Source organism: Equus przewalskii, chromosome 9 (genome assembly GCF_037783145.1).
Source record: "Equus przewalskii isolate Varuska chromosome 9, EquPr2, whole genome shotgun sequence".
Classification (NCBI taxonomy): domain Eukaryota; kingdom Metazoa; phylum Chordata; class Mammalia; order Perissodactyla; family Equidae; genus Equus; species Equus przewalskii.
The window spans coordinates 18,090,859-18,111,701 of record NC_091839.1 but is presented as its reverse complement, the minus strand read 5'-3'; the positions used below and the strand labels follow the sequence as shown (position 1 = coordinate 18,111,701).

The window sequence follows — 20,843 nt, the reverse complement described above, 5'->3', positions numbered from 1 at the left end:
TTGGGTTATTTTGGTGAGGAAGATTGGCCCTGAGCTAACATCCATGCCAGTCTTCCTCTATTTTGTACGTGGGGCGCCGCCACAGCGTGGCTTGATGAGTGGTGTGTAGGTCTGCACCCGGGATCCAAACCTGCAAACCCTGGGCTGCCAAAGCGGAGTGTGTGAACTTAACCACTATGCCACCGGGCCAGCCCCTAAATGTGTGTTGTTTTAAGCCAAAAAATTTGTGGTATTTTGTTACAGCAGGAATAGGAAACTAATACACTCCCACCCTCACCCTGTAATCCAACATTTGAATATTTCTGGGGTGAATGTAAACACCAAGAAGGACTCATGAATTGCACATGGGCGTTTTGTCCCTGTTTGGAGCCCTCTGGGTGGGGGTGGTACGCCTGGCATGGCAGGCACCTGGGTCCTCAGCGACCCCGTGAAGGCAGTTCTGTTCAGAACCCCCCCCCCCCACGTCCAGCTGGGAAAGCTGAGGCCCAGAGAGGTTAAGCGACTCGCCGCAGCCACAGAGCCAGGCCGCGGCCTCGTGGGGCTGGGGAGTGCGGAGCCCCGCACCTTTGCGGAGGAAGGCGCCGTGGCGCTGGTCCAGCACGGTGGGCGGCAGCAGCGTGTAGTTGGACATGATGTTGGCCTTCATGGCGCCGAAGGTCGAGTGCGCCACGACGGAGGCCAGCTCCTCCTCGCCCAGCGGCCGGCCCAGGAACTGGCAGATGCGCTCCACGGAGCCGCGGAGGTCCTGGGGGCAGGGGAGACGGGTCAGGGGGGGCCAGGCGGACGGAGGGGACCCTGGGCGAGGAAGGAACCCCAGACCCAGAGCCTGGATATTTGGGTCCCCGCCTGGACCCGTCTGGGCGCCTCTTTGCCTCAGTTTCCCCACCTCCAAGCTGAGGGCTTGGGCTGTGGCCTCTTGAGGGGTTTTGGAGAATTCTGTGGGTGGGAGGGAAGGGCCGGGGTGGGGTCAGAGGTCACAGCAGGGGGCAGAGGGCAGGCCAGCACTTAGGCAGAATCGCCCTCTCGCAGGTTAGAAACAGGCGTCAGGTCCCCATCCCAGGACCAGCCGTCGTCCGCCCAGTCACAGGGCCCGCCCCCAGCCCCGCCCCCAGCCCCGCCCCCAGCCCCGCCTCACCCTCCTTCTCCCCGCCCCTCCGCCTGTCAGTCATCAGCCGTCAGTCCCTCCAGCCCTCACTCTCTCCGCCACGGCCCCTCCTCCCTGTCCCCATCGCCCTAGCACAGGTCAGGCCTCATGCCCTCCCTATGGACCCTTGCCCCGGCCTCCTCCTGGGCCTCCTCCCCGGCCTCCCTGCCTCCAGTCCCCCACGCCCAGAGCGGACCCTGCGCCCAGGCCTCCTGTGGCTCCCCGGTGCCCTGGGGCAACAGCCCCAAGCCCCGGGCCTGGCTCTCAAGGACAAGTGTGTCTGGTGTTACTTCTCCTGCTGCCTCCCCATCCTCTCACTGCTCCCCGCACCGTCCTCCCTGCAGGCCTTGCCCTGGGCAAACCTCCCCATCCAGGGGCAGCTCCAGTGTCACCTCCCTCAAGACAATGATGGTTCAAGTCACTGTGGATTGAGCACCTACTGTGTGCCAAGCTCCCATCCAAGCCCCTCAGGTATATTTGTGCCCATCCTCCCAATAGCCTTGCAGAGAGGCGTCCTCACCCGAATTGGGAAACGGAGGCCCAGAGAGGGGTAGACACTTGTCCAGGGTCACACAGCCAGGGAGGAGCTCAGATTTGGGTCCCCAAAGCCCACCGTCCTCCCCTCTCTCTCGCAGCCTTCCCTGCACAGTCAGCCTTCTAGTCAGCTCCACCAACGCCACGGCGCCACTTTTCCAGGTCATTCCTGGTTTCGTAACCTTCCATCCCTTTATCCGCTTGAACCACAGACGTGTCCCAGAAATTCTAACATGTTGGCAGTTCCTCAGACCCAGGGGCAGCCCAGAACCTCTGTCAGGCTGCGCGGCCCAGTTTTTGGTTTGAAGAACAAAGCTCCACGGAAAAGACGGGGGAGGGGGAGATGCCGAAATCTTTACTGGATCTTTCCAGCAGAAGAGATTTCCTAGGGTGGACAAAGAGCCCACCGGGTCGGGAGAGGTATCACCTCTCTCTGGGTTACCCACTCCCAGGTGCCTCCTCTGTGAAATGGGGTCATAACGATATTGGGGGGAACTTTAGCAAATCACCATTTTTCTGCAGATCGAAACTAGTCGAATGTTGGCGATTTCCTGGGGTTGCGTGTACCTCGCCTGTCTGTGCTCCATGAGAATTAAAGGAGACCATCTGGGGGCAGCACTGGGTGCATGGCATCGGTCAGCCCTCAGGAGACATTCACTATTATTATTATTATTAATCACTTGAGCCCTCACTCAGAGCCTAATCATTCCTACCGTACACACTATAGTAATGCGCTGTCAGATGGTTAGGATATGCCAGGGCTGGGAACTGTGGTCCTCACGACGACCCCATGAGCTGGCATTTTCCACCCATTTTAAGAATGAGACCTCTGAGGCTCTGAGTTTTTTTTTTTTTTTTTTTTTTTGCTGAAGAAGACTGGCCCTGAGTGAACATCTATGCCAATCTGCCTCTATTTTGTATGTGGGACGCCGCCACAGCATAGCTTGACGAGCGGTGTGTAGGTCCACGCCCGAGATCCGAACCTATGAACCCCAGGCCGCCGAAGTGGAGCGTGTGAACTTAACCACTACGCCACCAGGCCAGTCCCCCTGGAAGAGATTTTATGATGACTTTAACTGCTTTGTGGACACAAAAATCCAGGCCCTTTCCACTGCAAAAAGTACTGACAGAAAGGAGACAAAAGAGAAACGAAATGTCCCCACAGGAAGGGAACGTGTCAGAGCCGTTGGTGAAGAGGCACATTTTGGGGACAGATCGGAACGGATCTTTGTGAAGAATCTAGAGTGGCTGGGTACGTTCGCTGTGGATGGTTCCTTCTAGAAGCCCAGCATCCTCCTTGCAGCCAGGCAAAGCTGTAGTCATTCTGCATGGCCCCTTCTTCCAGGGAGCCCTCCCTGATTGCCCCAGCCAGAAGACACCTCTCTCCCAGGTGCCTGCCCCAGGGACATTTGATGGGGTCCAGCCAGGATCCCGGTCCCACCCCAAAGGCTGTCTCCTTCCACCGCTCCACTCTGCCTTTCAGGTCACAACCATCATCGAAGCTCACTTCCCACATGCCTCCGTTGCCCGTGATTAAATTTATCCTATCGCCTCCCCTACCCAGAGCCCACCCGTGGCCCCCACCTCCTCAGAGAAAAGCCAGAGCCCTCACCGTGGTCCCCATCCCCTCTCTGCCCTCATTTCCTCCCTCATTCCCACTCACTCGGCCTCTTTGCTCTCCTTGGAACACGTCAATCACACTCTCACCTCAGGGCCTTTGCACAGGCCCTTCCCGCTGCCTGGGACACTTTTCCCCTAGATATCTCCAAGGCTCCCTCTCCTTCTTTGCTTCTGTGTTTCCTTCTCTTGGAGGCCTCCCCTGACCATCCTCCTTAAAATTCCTGAGCCTCCTCTCCTGCTTGTCTTTCCTCCTTAGCCCTCCCCACCAGCTGCCACCTATTTCATTTATTTATCCGTGGCCCGTCTCCCGCTCGCGGGCTCGGGGACTCTGTTCCGTTCACCTGCTGTGGGGGGGACCTGGTGCACCGGGCCGCCGAGCAGCAGGGAGGCGGGTGGGCGCGTGAGGAGGAGGGGGAGGCCTCACCTGCTGCAGCTCCTCGTAGGTGATAAACAGGAAGTTCTCCTTCCCCTGCATCCGAATCCAGCCCTTTATGTGGTCGAACCAGGAGCCGAACTGCACTGTGGGCGGAGGGGCAGGCGGGGTGAGCGCCACCCGCGCTGGGGCTCCGAGGGACCCAACCAGCCCCACACGCCCCAGGCTGGCCCCTCGGAGCCAGAGGCCTCCCCTGAGCCCCCCACATCTGGCGCCCTGCGTCCCTCTGCCTCTCTCTGTCTCTGTGTCTCTCTCTGCATTTGTCTTTCCCTCTTTTGTTTTCTCTCTTTCTCAGTCTCTCTGTGTCTGTCTGTCTGTCTCTGTTTCCTTTTTTCTGTCTCCTGCTCACTCTGTGTCTCTCAGCCTCTCTGGTTTTTTCTCCCCATCTCTGTCTCTCTCATTGTCTTTCAATTTCTCTGTCTCTTGGTCTCTCCCTCCGTCTCTCTCACTCTCTGTTTTTCTTGGTCTCCTCTGTCTCCATTGCTTTTTTTTTTTTTTTTGAGGAAGACTGGCCCTGAGCTAACATCCGCGCCCATCTTCCTCTACTTTCTATGTGGGACGCCTACCACAGCATGGCTTGCCAAGCGGTGCCATGTCCGCACCCAGGATGTGAACCAGTCAACCCCGGGCCACCGAGAAGCGGAACATTCGCACTTAACCACTGCGCCACTAGGCCGGCCCCTACCATCGCTCTTTATACAGCCCTGTGTCTCTGCCTCTCTCTCTGTCTTACCCCTCCACTGTCCCTCTTCCATCTGGTCCCCTAGGGGCCGCCCCCGCCTCACGGTGCCCCCGTCCTCACCTTCGCCTTTGACGAAGTTCTTCAGGAACTGGTCAGGCGTGCCGGGGTCCTTCAGCTGCACGGCGATCTTAGAGTAATGATAGAGGGAGACCACCACGTCCCGGGGGTTCCGGGCCATGTAGATCACCTGGGCGTGGATGTTGGGGAGAGGGGACAAGGTGTCAGACACGGGCAGGACCCCAGCCCCTGAGGCTGCATGCCTTCGAGCCCCCTGTCTTCTGACCCTGCAGCAGGAAGGACTCAGGGTAGACTCCTCAGGAGACTCCCCAGCAAAGGGTAGCTCGGATCAGTCCACCTCACCCCGGAGGACCCCAACCACATTCTAGGGGGACAGAGGGACTGTTTCTGGACCAGATGGAGGGACAGTTTGGCTTCAGGGAATAAAGAGTGGAGGAGGAAGGCATGGGGTTCAGGATGGGGGAGATCAGGGTGAGAAGTGTTGACCAAGAGCGAAGAGGAGCCATTCCTCATCCTTTCCTGCCTGGACCCTCACCCCCGGCTCCTCCTCAGCCTTCCAGCCTCCAGAGGCCCTGAGGGGTCTTTCTACACCCAGAGCTGACCCCGCCCTCCTTGGCCCTCCAGTGCCCCAGGAGAATCTTTCTCTCTCTGTCTCTCTCATCTATATACCAACGAATTGCATCTCTCCCATCAAACCCACATCCGTTTATGTCACTGACCCCTGGTGACCTCCCCCCCCGGGATGTCGATGGGCCACAGTGAGCTCCCATCCTTCCCCAAACCCCTCCTCCTGGCCTCTCCATCTCAGTCAATGGCAGGTCCACCCCCCCAGTTCCTTAAGCCGAACATCCTGGAGTCACCCTGGACTCGTCTCTCTCTCTCACCCCCACATCCAATCTGTCAGCAGATCCTCCTGCTTCCAACTTCAAAATACGCCCCAAACCCAGCTCTTTCTGTTCGCTTCCGCGGCCACCACCCTGGTCGCCTCCACCGTCACCTGGAGGGACCGTCACGTCGGCTCCTCGTCAACCACCCTGCTTCTGCCCTGGCCTGGACTATCTGTTCCCAACCTTGCCGCCAGAGGGCGCCTGGGAACACCTAAGTCGGCTCCCGTCTGAACTCCGCGTGGAGCCCTCCCGGGGCTCCTGTCTGCTCCGAGAATAAGCAGAGTCCTCACCACAGGCCACGCATCACTGCACGTTTTGGCCCCTGTTACCTCCCCGCCCTCATCTCCACTCCTCTCCCCCTCGCTCACTTGGATCCAGCCACAAAGGCCTCCTTGCTGGTCCTCAGGCATGTCACACCCACCCCAGGGCCTTTGCACCTGCTCTTCCCTCTGCCTGGAATGTTTTTCCCCCAGCCTCGCCCATGGCACCTTCTCTCGCCTCCCGGCTCTTTACTCATCTTCTCACTGGGGCCTCCCTTGACCACCCTATTTATCATTGCAATGCCCCCACCTCTAATTCTACCCCTACCCTCTCCTCCTTCTCAGTGTGCATTTATCACCTTGGATATGGTCGTATTCCCCTTGTTTATCCCATCTATTCTCAGCCTGTTTCCCTCAGGATGTGGGCTCCCAGGGCGGGCATTTCTGTGTGTTTATTTCCTACTGTTCTAGACCAGGGCCACGTAAACAGCAGGTAATCAATATGTGCTGAATTGACCAGTCGGTTATGCTCCCTCCCCCCAGGCCCCTCCCTTGCCCTGCACCTTGGCCTTGGAGTTGAAGAAGTCCTTGGGGAAGAGCTGGATGGGGAGGTGGGAGCTCATGACGCGGGGGCTGGACTGGCCCGGGAGGCTGAAGGCCCCCATGATGGTCTCGCACCACGGCGCCCGCTCCCAGATGGGCACCGAGCGGATCCAGGAGGGGTCCCCGTCCTTTAGGATTAAGCTGACGATCTCGATCATCCAGGTGGTGCCTGTCGGGAGAAATTGGGCACATGAATCAGAGGTGGGGAGGGTCTCAAGAGGGGGCCATAATCGGATTTATAACAGCTGCATTTACTGCGAGATTCGCTACACATCTTATTGGACCGAGTCCTCACAACCCGCAGAGAAGGTGGGGTTGGTTATCTTCATTGTCAGAGCAGGAAACCGAGGCTCAGAGACACAACGTGGCCGGCCAAGGTGGCCAAGCTAGGAAGTGGCGCGTGGCGGAGACTGGCTAGCTGTCGGCTCAACCCCATTTCATCTGCCTCCCAGGACTGTGACGGGACCACAGTTTTCTAGCCTCCCCTGCAGCTGCGTGTGGGGCCGCGTGTCTGGGTTCTGGCCAAAATTGGGCAGGTGGCAGCGACGTGCAGCCATTTCCAGGCCTGGCCCATAAACACCTCCCACTCGTCCCCCTTCTCCGCTGGCTGGATCCCAGATGCCTGTGGAAACTGGGGCTCCGAGGGATGGCAGCGCCGGGAGACAGGAGGAGCCGGGGTGCCCAGGACCACGTGGACTTCCCCCACTCCCTCCGTCCATGCCGTGCCGACTGGAGGCCACAGGAACGCGAAAGAAACTTCTCTCGGGTTCAGCCTCTGGGATTCCGAGGCTGATGTGTTAGGGCAGAAGGACTCCGTGAAAACTTAGAGGGAGCCGGAGTTGACTCCAGGCGTCTGGACTTCAAACCCCAGCCCGTCCTTGGGAGTCATCCCTGGGTTTCTGTGTGTGTGTGTGTGGGGGGGGGGGCCCAAACGTCTTTGTAAGTGGAAGGGACCTCCTGGATGACCCAGTTCACAGGTCCAGATTCCAGCACTCTCCAGATGAGTTAGATGAGAGATAATAATAATATGAACAATCAACTGTTATTAGTATCATGTTGTCTTGGATTCCATCGACCACCCTGCGCCCGTTGCTCAGGGTACTGCCTCTCGCCCCGAATCCAGCGCGCTGGTTCCTGAGGTCGGGGCTGGACCCCGCCAGCATCCCTCCTCCGCCCGCTCGCGCAATGTCGCGCTCTGTCAGGAGAGGGCGCTGCAGGGGCCCTGCGGGAGGAGGCGCAGGCTCCCCCGGGCTCCACCGGCCAGCTCCTGAGCTGGACAGCGGCCCGCGGTGCAAGGGACACCAGTGACACCTACTCCCCGCCCCCCAGCCCGCCCCCCAGCCCGTTTCCTTGGATGCCCGGCTTCAGCCCTAGAGGGAGCGTCTGCTCCCTGCATCGCTCTGCCTTTATCCTTTTGCGGTCCTCTTGGCAGCTGAATCCCGTTACTAGCTAATTCTCTTTTGTGGGTGTCTGGTAAAACACACCTAACACAAAATTTACCCTCTCAGCCATTTTGCGGGGTACACGTCAGTGGCATTCGTATTGCCGTGCAGTCATCGCCACCATCCATCTCCACAGCTGTTTCTCACAAAGCCTGCAGGCTGGGAAACAGATTTCTGCGACTTGGATGGAGGGAAATTGGGCTCCATCCATCAAAACCGCAGAGGCAAAGCCGGCCCGGTGGCGCAGCGGTTAGGTGCGCGCGTTCCACTTGTCAGCAGCCCGGGGTTCGCCGGTTCGGACCCCGGGTGTGGACATGGCACCGTTTGGCAAGCCATGCTATGGCAGGCGTTCCACATAGACAGTAGAGGAGGATGGGCACGGATGTTAGCTCAGGGCCAGTCTTCCTCAGCAAAAAGAGGGGGATTGGCAGCAGATGTCAGCTCAGGGCTGATCTTCCTCAAAAAAAGAAAAAAAAAAAAAACCCTGCAAAGGCATAGACTCTTTGACTGAGCAATTCCATATCTAGGAGTTTGTTCGACAGATAAATGCATACATATGCAAATGATGTTTGTATGAGATGTGGCATTGTGTACACAGTTTGCATTGGATGTAAAGGCAAGAAATTGGAAACTTGGGAATACTAATTAGTAAGAACTGGTTAAACAAGAATTCCTGGACATGTAATGTGATGGAATAATATGGAACTATAAAAAAAAAAAAAAGGAGGCTCTTTGTTTACAGTTCTAATATGGGATGATGTCGAAATACAAGGAAAAAGAAAGCAAAAACAAAACCATGATGCAGAATGGTGTGTATAGTCTGTTAACTTTTGTGGGGGAAAAAGGAAAAAAACAATCATTACGTTTCTGCTTGTGCATGCAGACTCTGGAAGAATACATTGGGACTATCGGTGACTGCGGGAGGAGAGAGAGGTCTTTCCGGGTAAATCTTTTGTGCCTCTTGAAGTTTGAACTATGAATGCTTTTTTTTTTTTTTTTTTTTTTGGTGAGGAAGATTGGCCCTGAGTGAACATCTGATGCCAATCTTCCTCTTTTTTTTTTTCTCCCCAAACCCCCAGTACATAGTTGTATATCCTGGTTGTAGGTCATTCCAGCTCTTCTATGTGAAATGCCACCACAGCATGGCCTGATGAGTGGTGCTAGGTCCACACTCAGGATCTGAACTGGTGAGCCCCAGGCTGCCGAAGTGGAGTGTGTGAACTTAACCCCTCGGCCACGGGGCTGGCCCCATGAATGCACTTTTTAAGAGGGATTTTAGTATATCTTAAATTTGAAAAAGAAGCTGGAATAACTGGACATCGATATGCAAAAACTTGGATCTATACCTCATACGATGCGTAAAAAATTATCTTAAAATGAGCCATAGATTTAAGCGTAAAATCCAAAACTATAAAACTTCTGGAAGAAAATAATAATAAGGACATCTTTTCAACCTTGAGTGAGGCAAATATTTCTTAGATATGACATTAAAAGTCTGACCCATTAAAAAACAAATTGAAAAATTGTATTCCATCAAAATTTAAAACTTTTGCTCTGAGAGGACACTGTAAAGATAAGGAAAAGACAAGTCAGGGCCGGCCCCGTGGCTGAGTGGTTAGGTTTGTCCACTCCACTTCGGCAGCCCAGGGTTTCGCTGGTTTGGATCCTGGGCATGGACATGGCACCGCTCATCAGGCCATACTGAGGTGGCATCCCACGTACCACAACCAGAAAGACCTACAGCTAAAAATATACAACTATGTACTGGGGGGATTTGGGGAGAAAAAGGAAAAATAAAATCTTCAAAAAAAAAAAAAAAGACAAGTCACAGGCTGGGAGAAAATATTTGCAAAAGGCAGATCTGATAAAGGATGTGTACTCAGATTACATAAAGAACTCTCAAAACTCAGTAACAAGAAGACTAAACAACCCAATTAAAAATTAGGGCAAAACAACGTGGACAGACACATTACCAAGAAGATATATGATGGCTAACAAGCACATGAAAAGATGCTCAACATTGTAGCCACTAGGGAAATGCCAGGTCAAACCACAATGGATACCACTATGCACCTGTTAGGATGGCTTAAAAAAACCTGACAATACCAAGTGCTGACAAGGAAGGGGAGCAACTGGATCTCCCCTACGTTGCTGGTGGGGATGCAAAATGGTAATGCCACCTTGGAAAACAGCTTGGCGGTTTCTCATAAAGTTAAGCTTACATACTCCCCATAGACTCGGCAATCCCACTTCTAAGTATGTACCCAAGATAAACGGAAAGATCTTCCCACGAATAGACTTGCATGCAAAGCTTCAGAGCGTCCGTACTCATACTCATCCCCAACTGGAAACAACCCAAGTGTCCTTCATCAGATGGATGGAGAAACCAACAGCGGTCCATCCATACAATGGAAGACTCCTCAGCAATAAAAAATGCAACCACTTGGATGGATCTAAAGTGCATTATGCTACGTGCAAGAAGTCCGCCTCAGAAGCTGCGTGGGGTATGATTCCATTTACTTGATGTTCTGGAAAAGGCAAAACTATGGGGGCGGGCAGACCCCACAGTTGCCCGGGGCTGGGGCTGGAGGAGGAGCTGACTGCACAAGCATGTGAATGGATTTTTTGGGCAATGATGGAACTGTTCTATGTCTTGATCATAGTGGTGGTTACATGACTGCGTGTGTCTGTCAAAACTCATAGAACTCGGAGAAATGAAAACGTGTCCACACACAGACTTGCATGCCGATGTTCCTGGAAGCATTATTCACAATAGTCAAAGACTGCAAACAACCCAAATGTTTATCAACTGACAAATGGATGAGCAAAATATAGCCTGGCCACACCCTGGAATGTTAGTCGGGCAGAGAAAGGAACGAAGCACTGACACACGCTACAACAAGGACGGACCTCGAAAACACCGCGCTGAGCAAAAGAAGCCAGACGCGAAAGACCATGAGTTGTAGGATTCCCATTACAAGAAACGTCCAGGATAGGCAAATCTGCAGAGTCAGAAGACAGATTAATGGGTGCCTGAGGCTTGGGGATGGGGGTGTGGGAATTGGGAGGTGATGGCTAATGGGTATGGGGTTTCTTGTGGGGCTGATGAGAATGTTCCAAAATTGACTGTGGTGATGGTTGTACAGTTCTGTGAATGTCCTACAGCCATAGAATCGTACACTTTACAATGGGTGAATTATTATTATTATTATTTTTGAGGAAGATTAGCCCTGGGCTAACTGCTGCCAATCCTCCTCTTTTTGCTGAGGAAGACTGGCTCTGAGCTAACATCCGTGCCCATCTTCCTCTACTTTATACATGGGACGCCTGCCACAGCATGGCATGCCAAGCAGTGCCATGTCCACACCCGGGATCTGAACCAGTGAACCCCGGGTCGCCAAAGCGGAACGTGCAAACTTAACTGCTGTGCCACCAGGCCGGCCACACAATGGATGAATTATTTGATATGTGAATTATATCTCAAAACTGTTACACACACACACAAAACCACTCATAGAACTTTATGCTCAAAAGGGTGAATGTAATATTTTGAAACATTTCAAAAATATTTAAAAAAATCAGCTTCATCATTTTAGAGAAGAAAAACCTGAAATCTATCCCTTCTTTCACAACCTCCCCAAGGGACTTTCAGTAAAGTCGCTGAAGATCCTCACCTTGGCTCCACAGGGATGCTCCCTCAGCCTGTGTCCCCCCTGCCAGCCTCATCCTCCAGCCTCTCCCTTGGCTCCCTCTACTGCAACCTCACTGACCTTCTGTTGCTTCCTCAAACTCACCCAGCCTCCTCCCACCTCAGGGCCTTTGCACATGCTGTTCCTCTGCCAGGACATCCTTTTCCACTCAAACCCCTCCGCAGCTTCCAGATCTCAGCATGAACATCTTTCCCCCAGGAAGCCTGCCCTCAGCCCCCAGACCCTCTTGTGACTTGCACCCAATGCTCTCTGCAGGGGGGGACCCGCCCCAACCCTAATTATATAGTAATATAGGTGATGGCATGGTTAAGTAAAGCCTGTCTCTCCCAACAAGTTTACAGATGTCTCCCTTGTTCACAGCTGTGTCTCACACGCGTCAGACGATCAGAAAGTAGCATTTCAATGACGGAATGGAGAAAATTAAGATCGTCTCTCCTCCCTTGTGTTCCTTCTTTCTTCCTTCCTTGCCTCCCTCCTTCCTTCCTTCCTTCCTTCCTCCCTCTCTCCTTCCTTCCTTCCTTCCACAAATGTTAATTAAACACCTATTATGTGCCAGGCACTGCTTTAGGCTCACAAACCCAGGAGCGATCAAGACAAACTAGAATATAACACAGAGGCTGGTGGTGATACGTCAAGAGAAGTACGCGGTTAGCTAAGGGGACAGAGGGGGACAGGATGGGGACGCCCTTCCAGCCAGGAGGTCAGGGAAGGCCTCCCAGGGATGAGGATGGGAGAGCCCACCTGGGGGTGGGGAGCGAGCCCGCAGGGATCGGGGGAGCGGTGCTCCTGGCGCATGGACCCCCGGACCAAGGCCAAGCCCGTCTGCTCTGAGCAGCCCAAGGCCCCGCTCCTCCTCCGCCCCCGCCCCCGCCCCCGCCCGCCCCGCCCATTCCTCCTCCGCCCCCGGCCCCGGCCCCGCCCCATTCCTCCTCCGCCCCCGACCCCGGCCCCGCCCCGCTCCTCCTACGCCCCGCCCCTCCCTCTCAGACCCCGCCCCCACTCCTCAGACCCCGCCCCCCGCCCCGCCCCGCTCCTCATCAGGCCCCGCCCCCGCCCCGGCCCCGCCCCGCGGTACCTGACTTGGGGTAGGTGACGATGAAGACGTCGTCGTCCTGCACGTCGGCGTTCTCCGCGATGCGGACGCTCTCCGGCGAGTAGATGCCGACGGGGAAGGGGACGCCCTTGTACCTGAAGTATTCTCCTGACAGCTTCTGGCTGCGGGAGGGTGGGGGAGACACCGTGAGGACGAGGAGGGTCGGGGCGGGGGGGCCCGCATTTGCGCATCCTCCAACGTCCCAGGGGCCTGCACCACGGGCGGGGGGCGGCGGTGTCCAGCCTTACAGGTTTGGCCTCCAGGACAGAAGGTGGAAAGTGGCAGAGGGATCTCAGGGCAGGAGGGAGGGCCGGCCGGGGAATGGGCAGGGCACCCCACCGGCTAGTGGAACCCTGGCAAGGAACTTCCTCTGGGCCTCGCTCTCTCACCTGCAAAGTGGGGATGGTTTACAAAACCCCACAGCAATCCTACGAGGTGACGATGATTATGATTCCCGTTTTACGGATGAAGAAAGCGAGGCGCAGAGAGGTTGAAGCACTCGCCTAAAGCCACACAGCTGGTAGGACATGGAGCACTTCACATGTGCAAAGTGGGGCTAAGTGCTTTCCGCGCGTTTGCTCTTGGCCTCAAGTCTCCAGAGAGACGCTAAGTCGCCACCTTACTCACGAACGAGGAAACTGAGGCCAGTGTCGGGTGCCCTGCCCGCTCCTCCTCGGCCACAGAGCGGCAGAGCCCACCTGCGAAGCCCAGACGTGGAGTCACCGTGAAGCTAAAACAGTTTAAGCTTCAAGCCCCTCGCTCAAGGGGCTTTTCCAAAACCCCAGCAATGTGTCCACGTAGCCATATATGGAAGTAACCTTTTCCAAAGTGAGAAGTTTTAAGAGCAATCCGTTTAATCCACTGTCTCTTTCTGTCACAGCCTCCCCTGGGGTCGCCCGTCCGTGGCGTGGGCGAGGGGTGGACATCTGGGGGACCCGGCTAAGGTCAAGTTGAGTTGGGGATGCGTTCCATGGGGCTTTTGTGGGAGAGAGATTTTTCATTTGTGGCCCTTTTTTTCCCCCCAAGATTGGCCCTGAGCTAACATCTGTTGCCAATCTTTTTTTTTTTTTTCCTTCCCAACCCCCCCAGTACATAATTGTATATTCTAGTTTCAGGTCCTTCTGGTTGTGGCATATGGGATGCCACCTCAGCGTGGCCTGACGAGCGGTGCCGTGTCCGCGCCCAGGATCCGAACCTGGGAAACCCTAGGCCGCCGATCAGAACGCGTGAACTCAACCACTTGGCCACGGGGCCGGCCCCCATCTGTGGCCCTTTCTAGTACCCCTGGGACAATACACTGAACCAGGAAAAAAATTATGTGTGTAACTAGGTTCTATCATCTGTGGGTTTCATTTCAGGATGGCAAAGAGGATGTTACAAATATTCGGTTATATGAAGAGGGTTGGGTCCGACCACAGACATGAAACTCGGAAACATAATGTTGAATGAAGGATGAGGGACAGGAGAGAGTCAGGTCATATGATTCCAATTATGGGAAGTTCAAACACAGGACAAAGTAACCCTGTGGCAGGACAGCCGTGATCCTTGGGGGCCGGGGCGGGTGGGGGGCTGGTGACACAGCGTGCCCACCTTGCCAAGTTTGTTAAGCTGTTGATGAAGGGCTGGGTACCACAGTGGTATGAGTTTCACTTTACTAAAACCTTCAATAAATGAATGAATATTCATTAAAGGAAAAAAATACTCTTCCCACTAAAACAACTGTGTTTAATAAAAAGGAGGCAAAGTGTTGGGCCCACTGAGATTGAAAACCCGGCTGGCTTGCAGAGGGCTTTTCTGTTCCTTCTTCCTTGTCTGTGCATTTGACAGGTGAGGAAACTGAGGCCCATGAGGGCTCCACTGGCCCAGGGGGCTCCGGTGTCTTTCCCGAAGGATTTGAGAGGCGGAGAGTTTTTCCAAGGCTTGGCACCAGAGTCAGGCTTGGAGCAGAAGGACAAAAGGACTGTGGCCTCTGCCTGGGGTGGGGTGGCGGGGGGCTCTGGGCAGCCCAGGTGAGGGCAGCGTCCCGAGGGGGGCCAGGAGGGAGGCTGTGGGCGAAGCTGGCATGTGGGCTGTGTCTTGCTGGCAACGGTCCCCCTTTGTCCCCGTCTGGGGGCTGTTCCCAAGGGGACAGTGGGGGACAGCTGGTCACCTCACAGGGGTTGGGGGTGGGGGCTTTGCAGGCGTGGGTAAGGCTGCAATTCTGGAGCTGGCCATCCGTGGCATTTTCTAGCCAAGCTGAGGTCCGGTGCTTAATCTCTCTGTGCCTCAGTTTCCTCAGCGATAAAACGGGGACAGGAGAAGTAGCACAGTGTCTCGGTTAATGGCATCAACCCTGGAGCCAGCATACGTGGGTTGGAATTCTATGTCCCACCAGCTGTGTGGCTTTGGGCAGGTCATTCAACCTCTCTGTGCTTCATTGTTTTCTTCCATAAAATGGGGATAATAATAATCGTTCCCTCATAGGGTTGTTATGAACACGTAAAATTGCTTAGAACTGTGCCTGGCACGGACCAAGCACTGTGTAAAATAGGGATAGCGAGGGGGTTTAACGTATCAATTGACATAAATACGGTTAAAAAGAGCCTGGCTCATAGTCTGAATTCATAAATCTGAGCTAAAATTACTCTTCTTCTCCGCAGTAACAGAGGCAACACCGAGCACCGTGTGAGCCCAGAGGAGGGGGCTGCTGAGCACAGCGGTCCCCACACAGTAGGCCTTCAGCAAATTGCGATGACTCAATCGGCAGTGATGTCATCAGCCACCCCATTGGTTGAGAGTTGCGGTGGAATTAGTGACGTCACTGGTTGCCAGGCAGATTTAGCTCAGTGGGCTGGAGCTGTGAGGTCATCAGTTACCGGGCAGATTAGAGGCTGAGGGCCTAGGCCTTGGCTCTGCCTTCCTGGGTCACGTGCGCTCTCTCTGCGCCCTGGGGCGGGAGGGGGGGGTGTCTCAGCTCTTTCAGCCTCAGTTTCCTCGCCTGTCACTTGAGGATAACGGTAACCTCCCCCTCAGGATTTTAATCCTCCCCGAGGATTAAAGGGATGATAGACATGAAGCGCCTGGCTCCTGGTGGATTCTCAGGGCGCGGAGACCCCTTTAGGGTTCGACTTTGTCCCAGTCGTTGATCTCCAGCAGCTCCTTGAAGGAGAACCTCGCTCCCCAGCTTACAGGAGAGGAAAACGGAGACGCCACCAAGGAGACGCTCCTGCGCCCTCCGGAGCCCCTGACACGGTCCCTGAGCGCGTAAATGAGGAAATAGGAGGGTGCCCCCCTCCTCCCTCAGCACCTGCATCTCCAAGCCACACCCCACGAGGCCCAGGCGGAACCCACGGTGGGCGGACGTGTTGGTCCTCAGCCCGTATCTGACCGATTGAATGTGTGAATGAATGAATGAGTGTGTGATGGAATGAATCGGGAATGAATGAAGTGGTTTACCCGGAAGAAAGTGAAGGAAAGTCCAAGATCAGAGTTAGGTCCTTTTACCCGCCTTAGCAGTTCTCATCCCCCCCGGGGACTTTAGACTCCCCTGTGGGGACTTTGAAGGCCCTCAAATCCAGAATCCCCGGGGGGGCCTTTAGAGACGCCCAAAGCCTGGCCTCATTCCTGGCCTCATTCCAGCCAAACCCCACCCCTGTGCCCTCGGAGTCCAGAAGGACTGATTGCCCCATAAATAACTGAGCATCAGTATTCAACAAATAATCAAGGCGTGAGTGGGGTAGAGCTGAGATCTCCCTACGTGTTACGATGCTACAAATGAGACAATGAAGGTTCAGAGAGGGAAAGCGATTTGGCCAAGGCCACACAGCAAGTACCAAGAAGAGTGGGATTTGCACCTCAGCCTTGTAGACAGTTTCTGTCCCCGTCCCTCCTTCCCCATGCACCCCACACTCCAGCCAAAGCCCCCAAATACATCAAGCATTATTCCCACCTCCGGGCCTTTGTATCTGCTGTTCCTTCCACCAGGAATGCCGTTCCCCTGCCCTTCTTTGTGCTGGAGCCTGGAGGCCGTGGAGGCCCCCCTCCCTGCACCTGCATTCCTGCTTGGCCGAATCTCGCTGCGTGTCCCCAAACGGGGGCTGTGTACTTTCTCTCTCCACCTTGTACGTCAAATCTGGCCCGGGGATGACCTTTCCTCTCGCTGGGTCACAAGCCTGTTTTGTCCTCAGGCCATGTCAGGGCCTGGCGGGCAGCCCTCGCTCCATCGGAGCAGAGGACTGAAGATGACGATGGAGCCGGATCGGAAGCCAGCGGTGGGAGGAACCTCAGCCCACACGATGGGCAGTCGGCCAAGGACACGCTCAGCCTCCTGGAAGCTTCCTGGCCGGGCCGGGCCTTCTCGGGACACCCCGGGACCCTCAGCCCAGCCTCCTCCCTGGTCTCCCGGCCTCCAGTCTCTCCCTCCCTCCATCCCCCATATGGCCGCAGCCCCTCAGCCCGAAACTCAAGGCCCCACACAGCCTGGGTCTGCCCACTCCTCTGGCCTCATGGGACCTCAAAGATCACGTCTGACTTCCAGTTGGTCCCAGCAGAGGAGGAGGGTCGGGGAGCCACCCCTGCGGAAATGCTATGCTGAAGACGCGTTATCACAGGCTCCTTCCAGCACCCCATGGAGTGGGTATTGAGAGTCCCACTTCATGCTGGAAGAAACGGAGGCCCAGAGAGGTTAATATATGTCCCCAAGGTCACACAGCAGTCTTCATAGGAGGTCTCAGCAAATAGCTGTCAATGAGCCTCCCCCCTCCCTCTGCCGCTAGGACACAATGTGTCTGTCTGGTTCAGTGTTTTTATCCCTGGTGCCTGACACACAGCGGGTGTGCCATAAACAAAACTGTTCCCACTTCAGATCCCCTGGTGGTGAGGACTCAGTCACCACCTGCAGAGGCAGCCTGGTCCACGCACTGGGGAAGGGAGATGGGCTGAGGTTGGACAGACTCTGATTTGAACCTAGGCTCTGCTACCAACTAGCTGTGTGGCCTTGAATACATGGCTCAACCTCTCTGTGCCTCAGTTTTCCCAATTGGAGAAGGAGGCTAGGAAGACCTTCCTTGAGGGAACTCGGAAAGGATTAGAGCCGCGTGGACTACGGCAGTCACCTCCATATAGATCTGCCTGCTCCCCCCCGCTCCCATCCCTCTGGTCAGTTCTCCCCATGTGGCAGCCAGAAGGACTACAGTCGGCTCCTGTCCCTCCCTTGCTCAAAACCCTCCCATCTCGCACAGAAAAGCAAACTCCTCCCGAGAGCCAAAGGGCCCTTAGAGGTCCGCCCGGATCCTTCTCTGCCTCCATTTCTCCTCTCCTCCTCATCTATCAGCTCCCACCGCGCTGGGCTCCTTGCTGTTCCTCCAACACGGCAGGCCGAGCCTGCCTCAGGGCCTTGGCACTGGCTGTTCTCTGTCTTCCTTTCAGGCCTGTGACTGGCACCCTCACCTCCAGCAGGGCTGAGGCCTCCGCTGACACCCTCTTCACAGCTGAACCCACCCACCCCTCAACCTGCTTTGTTTTCCCGTCCCACTTGTCGCCTCCCGAGCTACTCTATACTTTACATATTACGTGGACTGCCTGTTACCTTTCTTCTCTGCTTGCTCACAAGCTCTGAGACCGGGGATTTTTATTATCTTTTTAGTCTGTCTTGACTGCCAGTGGATCTAGAACGCTGGCATACACAGAGCGGGCCCTCAGTCAGCATTTCTTGAAGAAAGAAAAATCACGCTGACAGCGCTCCTGGCACTGTACTGCCCACGACATTGGGTACCTTAATTCACTTCTTCCCTCAAGGGCCCTAGGTGGTGGGTGGTTGTGCCATCCCTGTGTTACAAAGGAGGAAATGGAGGCACAGAGAGGCAAAGACACTTGGCTAATGTCGCACAGCCGCAGGCGGCAAAGCTGGAATTTGAACCCAGGCTGTGTGGCCCCACAGTTTGTGCTCCTAACCACTCAGTGCCATGGGGCGATGCCTCCCGCCCCTTCACACGGTTCTCTCCTGGGGCAGGGGGGTGGGAGGGTGGGGAGTCAGGAGGACCCGGATTTGACCTCAGGCAACCCACATATTCTCTCTGTGTCTCAGTTTCTGCCTCCCTCCCCTTGGTCACACGGATATTTAACCCCCAGGGGAATATTACTATTATTATTAATTATTATTATTATTCGGTTATATATTGTCCATTAATGTACCTCCATGAAATATCCTAATATAAGCGCAGATTTTAAAGCACAGTCTCTCCCCTTCCTGGGGGTTCAACTCAAGAGAAAGGAAAACTCATGTTCACACCAACATCTCTGCTCCGTCTTTACAGCCGCGTTATCCACAATCGCCCCCAAAACGGGGAACAACCCGAGGGTCCTGCAGCGGCCGAGAGGCTCAACAGTGGTACCCGCGCCTCAGGCACGAGATGCTCCCGGGCGATGCCGAGAAACAAGCCGCGGATGCCCACGGCCCCGCGCCTGGGAACCAGGCGGCCAGGAAGGTGGGAGCAAAAGGGTTGCTGAGGATTTGGTTAACAACCTGCAGAAAGTGTCAGATGTTTTGCAGACAAGGCTCCAGAAAAACAGGAAGAACCCAACCGCAGAGATGGCTCGGGAGTCGGCTGCGCCCCTCCAGCTGGAACCCGCCCGAGGCCCTGCCCGCAGCAGCATCCTGAACCCTCTTCATCCGGGCGGGGCCGAGCTGCCGGGTTTGGCTCATACCGCGCATGCGTCCTCAAAGAACGTGGCTGTAAGGCGGGGAACCCCACTCTCCCGCCTTTTTCCTAACTGAATATTCATGAGCTGTACGGACCCTGACAATAAAAGGAGCCCCCCCCCCCACCTCCCCGTCGGGGAGGCAGCGCTTTGGGACGTATCCTCGGTATTCTCCATGGCTTGTGCAAGTAATAAACCTTTTTTCACCCACTGCTGCCTCAGTTGTGCTTGCGCACTCGCCAAGAGGGAGCTGAGTTTGGTTACGGGATGACCCTCCCAGGCCAGCGGCGCGCTGAGGGCCGGGAGCCAGACGCAGGGAGGCACAAAGTATAATCCCATTCGTATGAGGGTGGTGAGCTGAAGATTGGCCCCCCAAAAGACGTCCATGTCCTGATTCTCGGAACCTGGGAATACGTTACGTTGGTGGGAAAAGGGCTTTTGCAGCTGTGCTTACGTCAAGGACTCTGAGATGGGGAGGTTATCCGGGTGGTGGGCCTTAAGGGTCATCACAGGGTCTTCACAGGGGTGAGGCGGGAGGATGAGAGAAGAAGGTGTAACAACCCAAGCTGAGGTCAGAGAGGAGAGAGACTGGAAGATGCTACGCGGCCAGCTTCGAAGATGGAGCAAGGGGCCACGAGGAACCGAGGGAGGCTGGCAGCTTCTAAAGATTTTATTTTTTCCTTTTTCTCCCCCAAACCCCCCGGTACATAGTTGTATATTTTTAGTTGTAGGTCCTTCTAGTTGTGGCATGTGGGATGCCGCCTCAGCATGGCCTGATGAGCGGTGCCACGTCCGCACCCAGGATCCGAATGGGCAAAACTCTGGGTCACCAAAGCGGAGCGCTAGAACTTAACCAATCGGCCACGGGGCCGGCCCCAGGGCAGCTTCTAGAAGCTAGAAAAGGCACTGAAGGAAACAGATTCTCCCCAAGAACGTCCAGGAGGAACGCAGCCCTGCTGGCTCTTGGAGTTTAGCCCAATGACACTGATTTTTCTGGCTTCCGGAAGTGTACGAGCGGAAATTTACATGGCTTTCAGCCCCTCAGTTCGTGGTCATTTGTCGCAGCAGCAACAGGAAACTAATATGACACTTTTGAAAAGACAAAATCATATGGACAGAGAATAGATCAGTAGTGGTGGGGGTGGGGGTGTGGTGGGGAGTTGGAGGGAGAGGGCAGTCAGGGATGGGGAGGGTGCGACTGCGAAGAGATGATGGGAGTTTGTGTCCTGATTGTGGTGATGGTACACAAGTCTATACATGCGTCAAAATTCATAAAACCATACACTCCAACAAAAAATCAGTTTGTACGAGGTTTAAAAGATCCTTGTTGATATGAATGCTTAACGTCCATTAGCCATTATTATAATAAACCATCCAGTTGGCCGCTGTCCCTCTTGGCCACCCAGGGATATGCAGAGAAACAACTCCCGCCGACGTCACAGCCCTGCCTTGGATTTGCTGTGTGACCCGAGGCAGCTCTCAAGCCCTCTGTCGTCTGATTTGAAGAACAAGCAGTGGCGGTGGAGGGGGGTGCTCACGGACAAGGACCTCATTTCCAGGGACCTTACAGTCTGGTGTCCAAGAGGAGTCCAAAGAATCCCCGGGGAGCTTTAGGGCTTTTTGTCTGAGATTGGGCAAGTTTATTAATTCATCCCACAAATATTTACGGAGCACCCACT

At 55.1% G+C, this 20,843-nt stretch overlaps 1 protein-coding gene across 2 annotated transcripts in view; it reads right to left on the bottom strand.

Annotated features, from left to right (window-relative positions):
* The window catches only part of SULT2B1 (sulfotransferase family 2B member 1), a 39,580-nt gene that overhangs the window by 930 nt on the left and 17,807 nt on the right, over nt 1–20,843 (bottom strand). Inside the window, exons 1-6 of one of the 2 annotated variants that reach the window (XM_070633123.1) lie at nt 16,415–16,590; nt 12,469–12,608; nt 6,202–6,410; nt 4,534–4,660; nt 3,723–3,817; nt 565–745 (exon numbers count right to left, since the gene is read on the bottom strand). In XM_070633123.1, the coding sequence (XP_070489224.1) occupies nt 565–745; nt 3,723–3,817; nt 4,534–4,660; nt 6,202–6,410; nt 12,469–12,608; nt 16,415–16,521 (859 nt within the window). In that variant the 5' untranslated portion in view covers nt 16,522–16,590. Of the gene's footprint in view, nt 1–564; nt 746–3,722; nt 3,818–4,533; nt 4,661–6,201; nt 6,411–12,468; nt 12,609–16,414; nt 16,591–20,843 lie in introns of those variants that run through there. The other variant, XM_070633124.1, reaches the window with a different exon arrangement.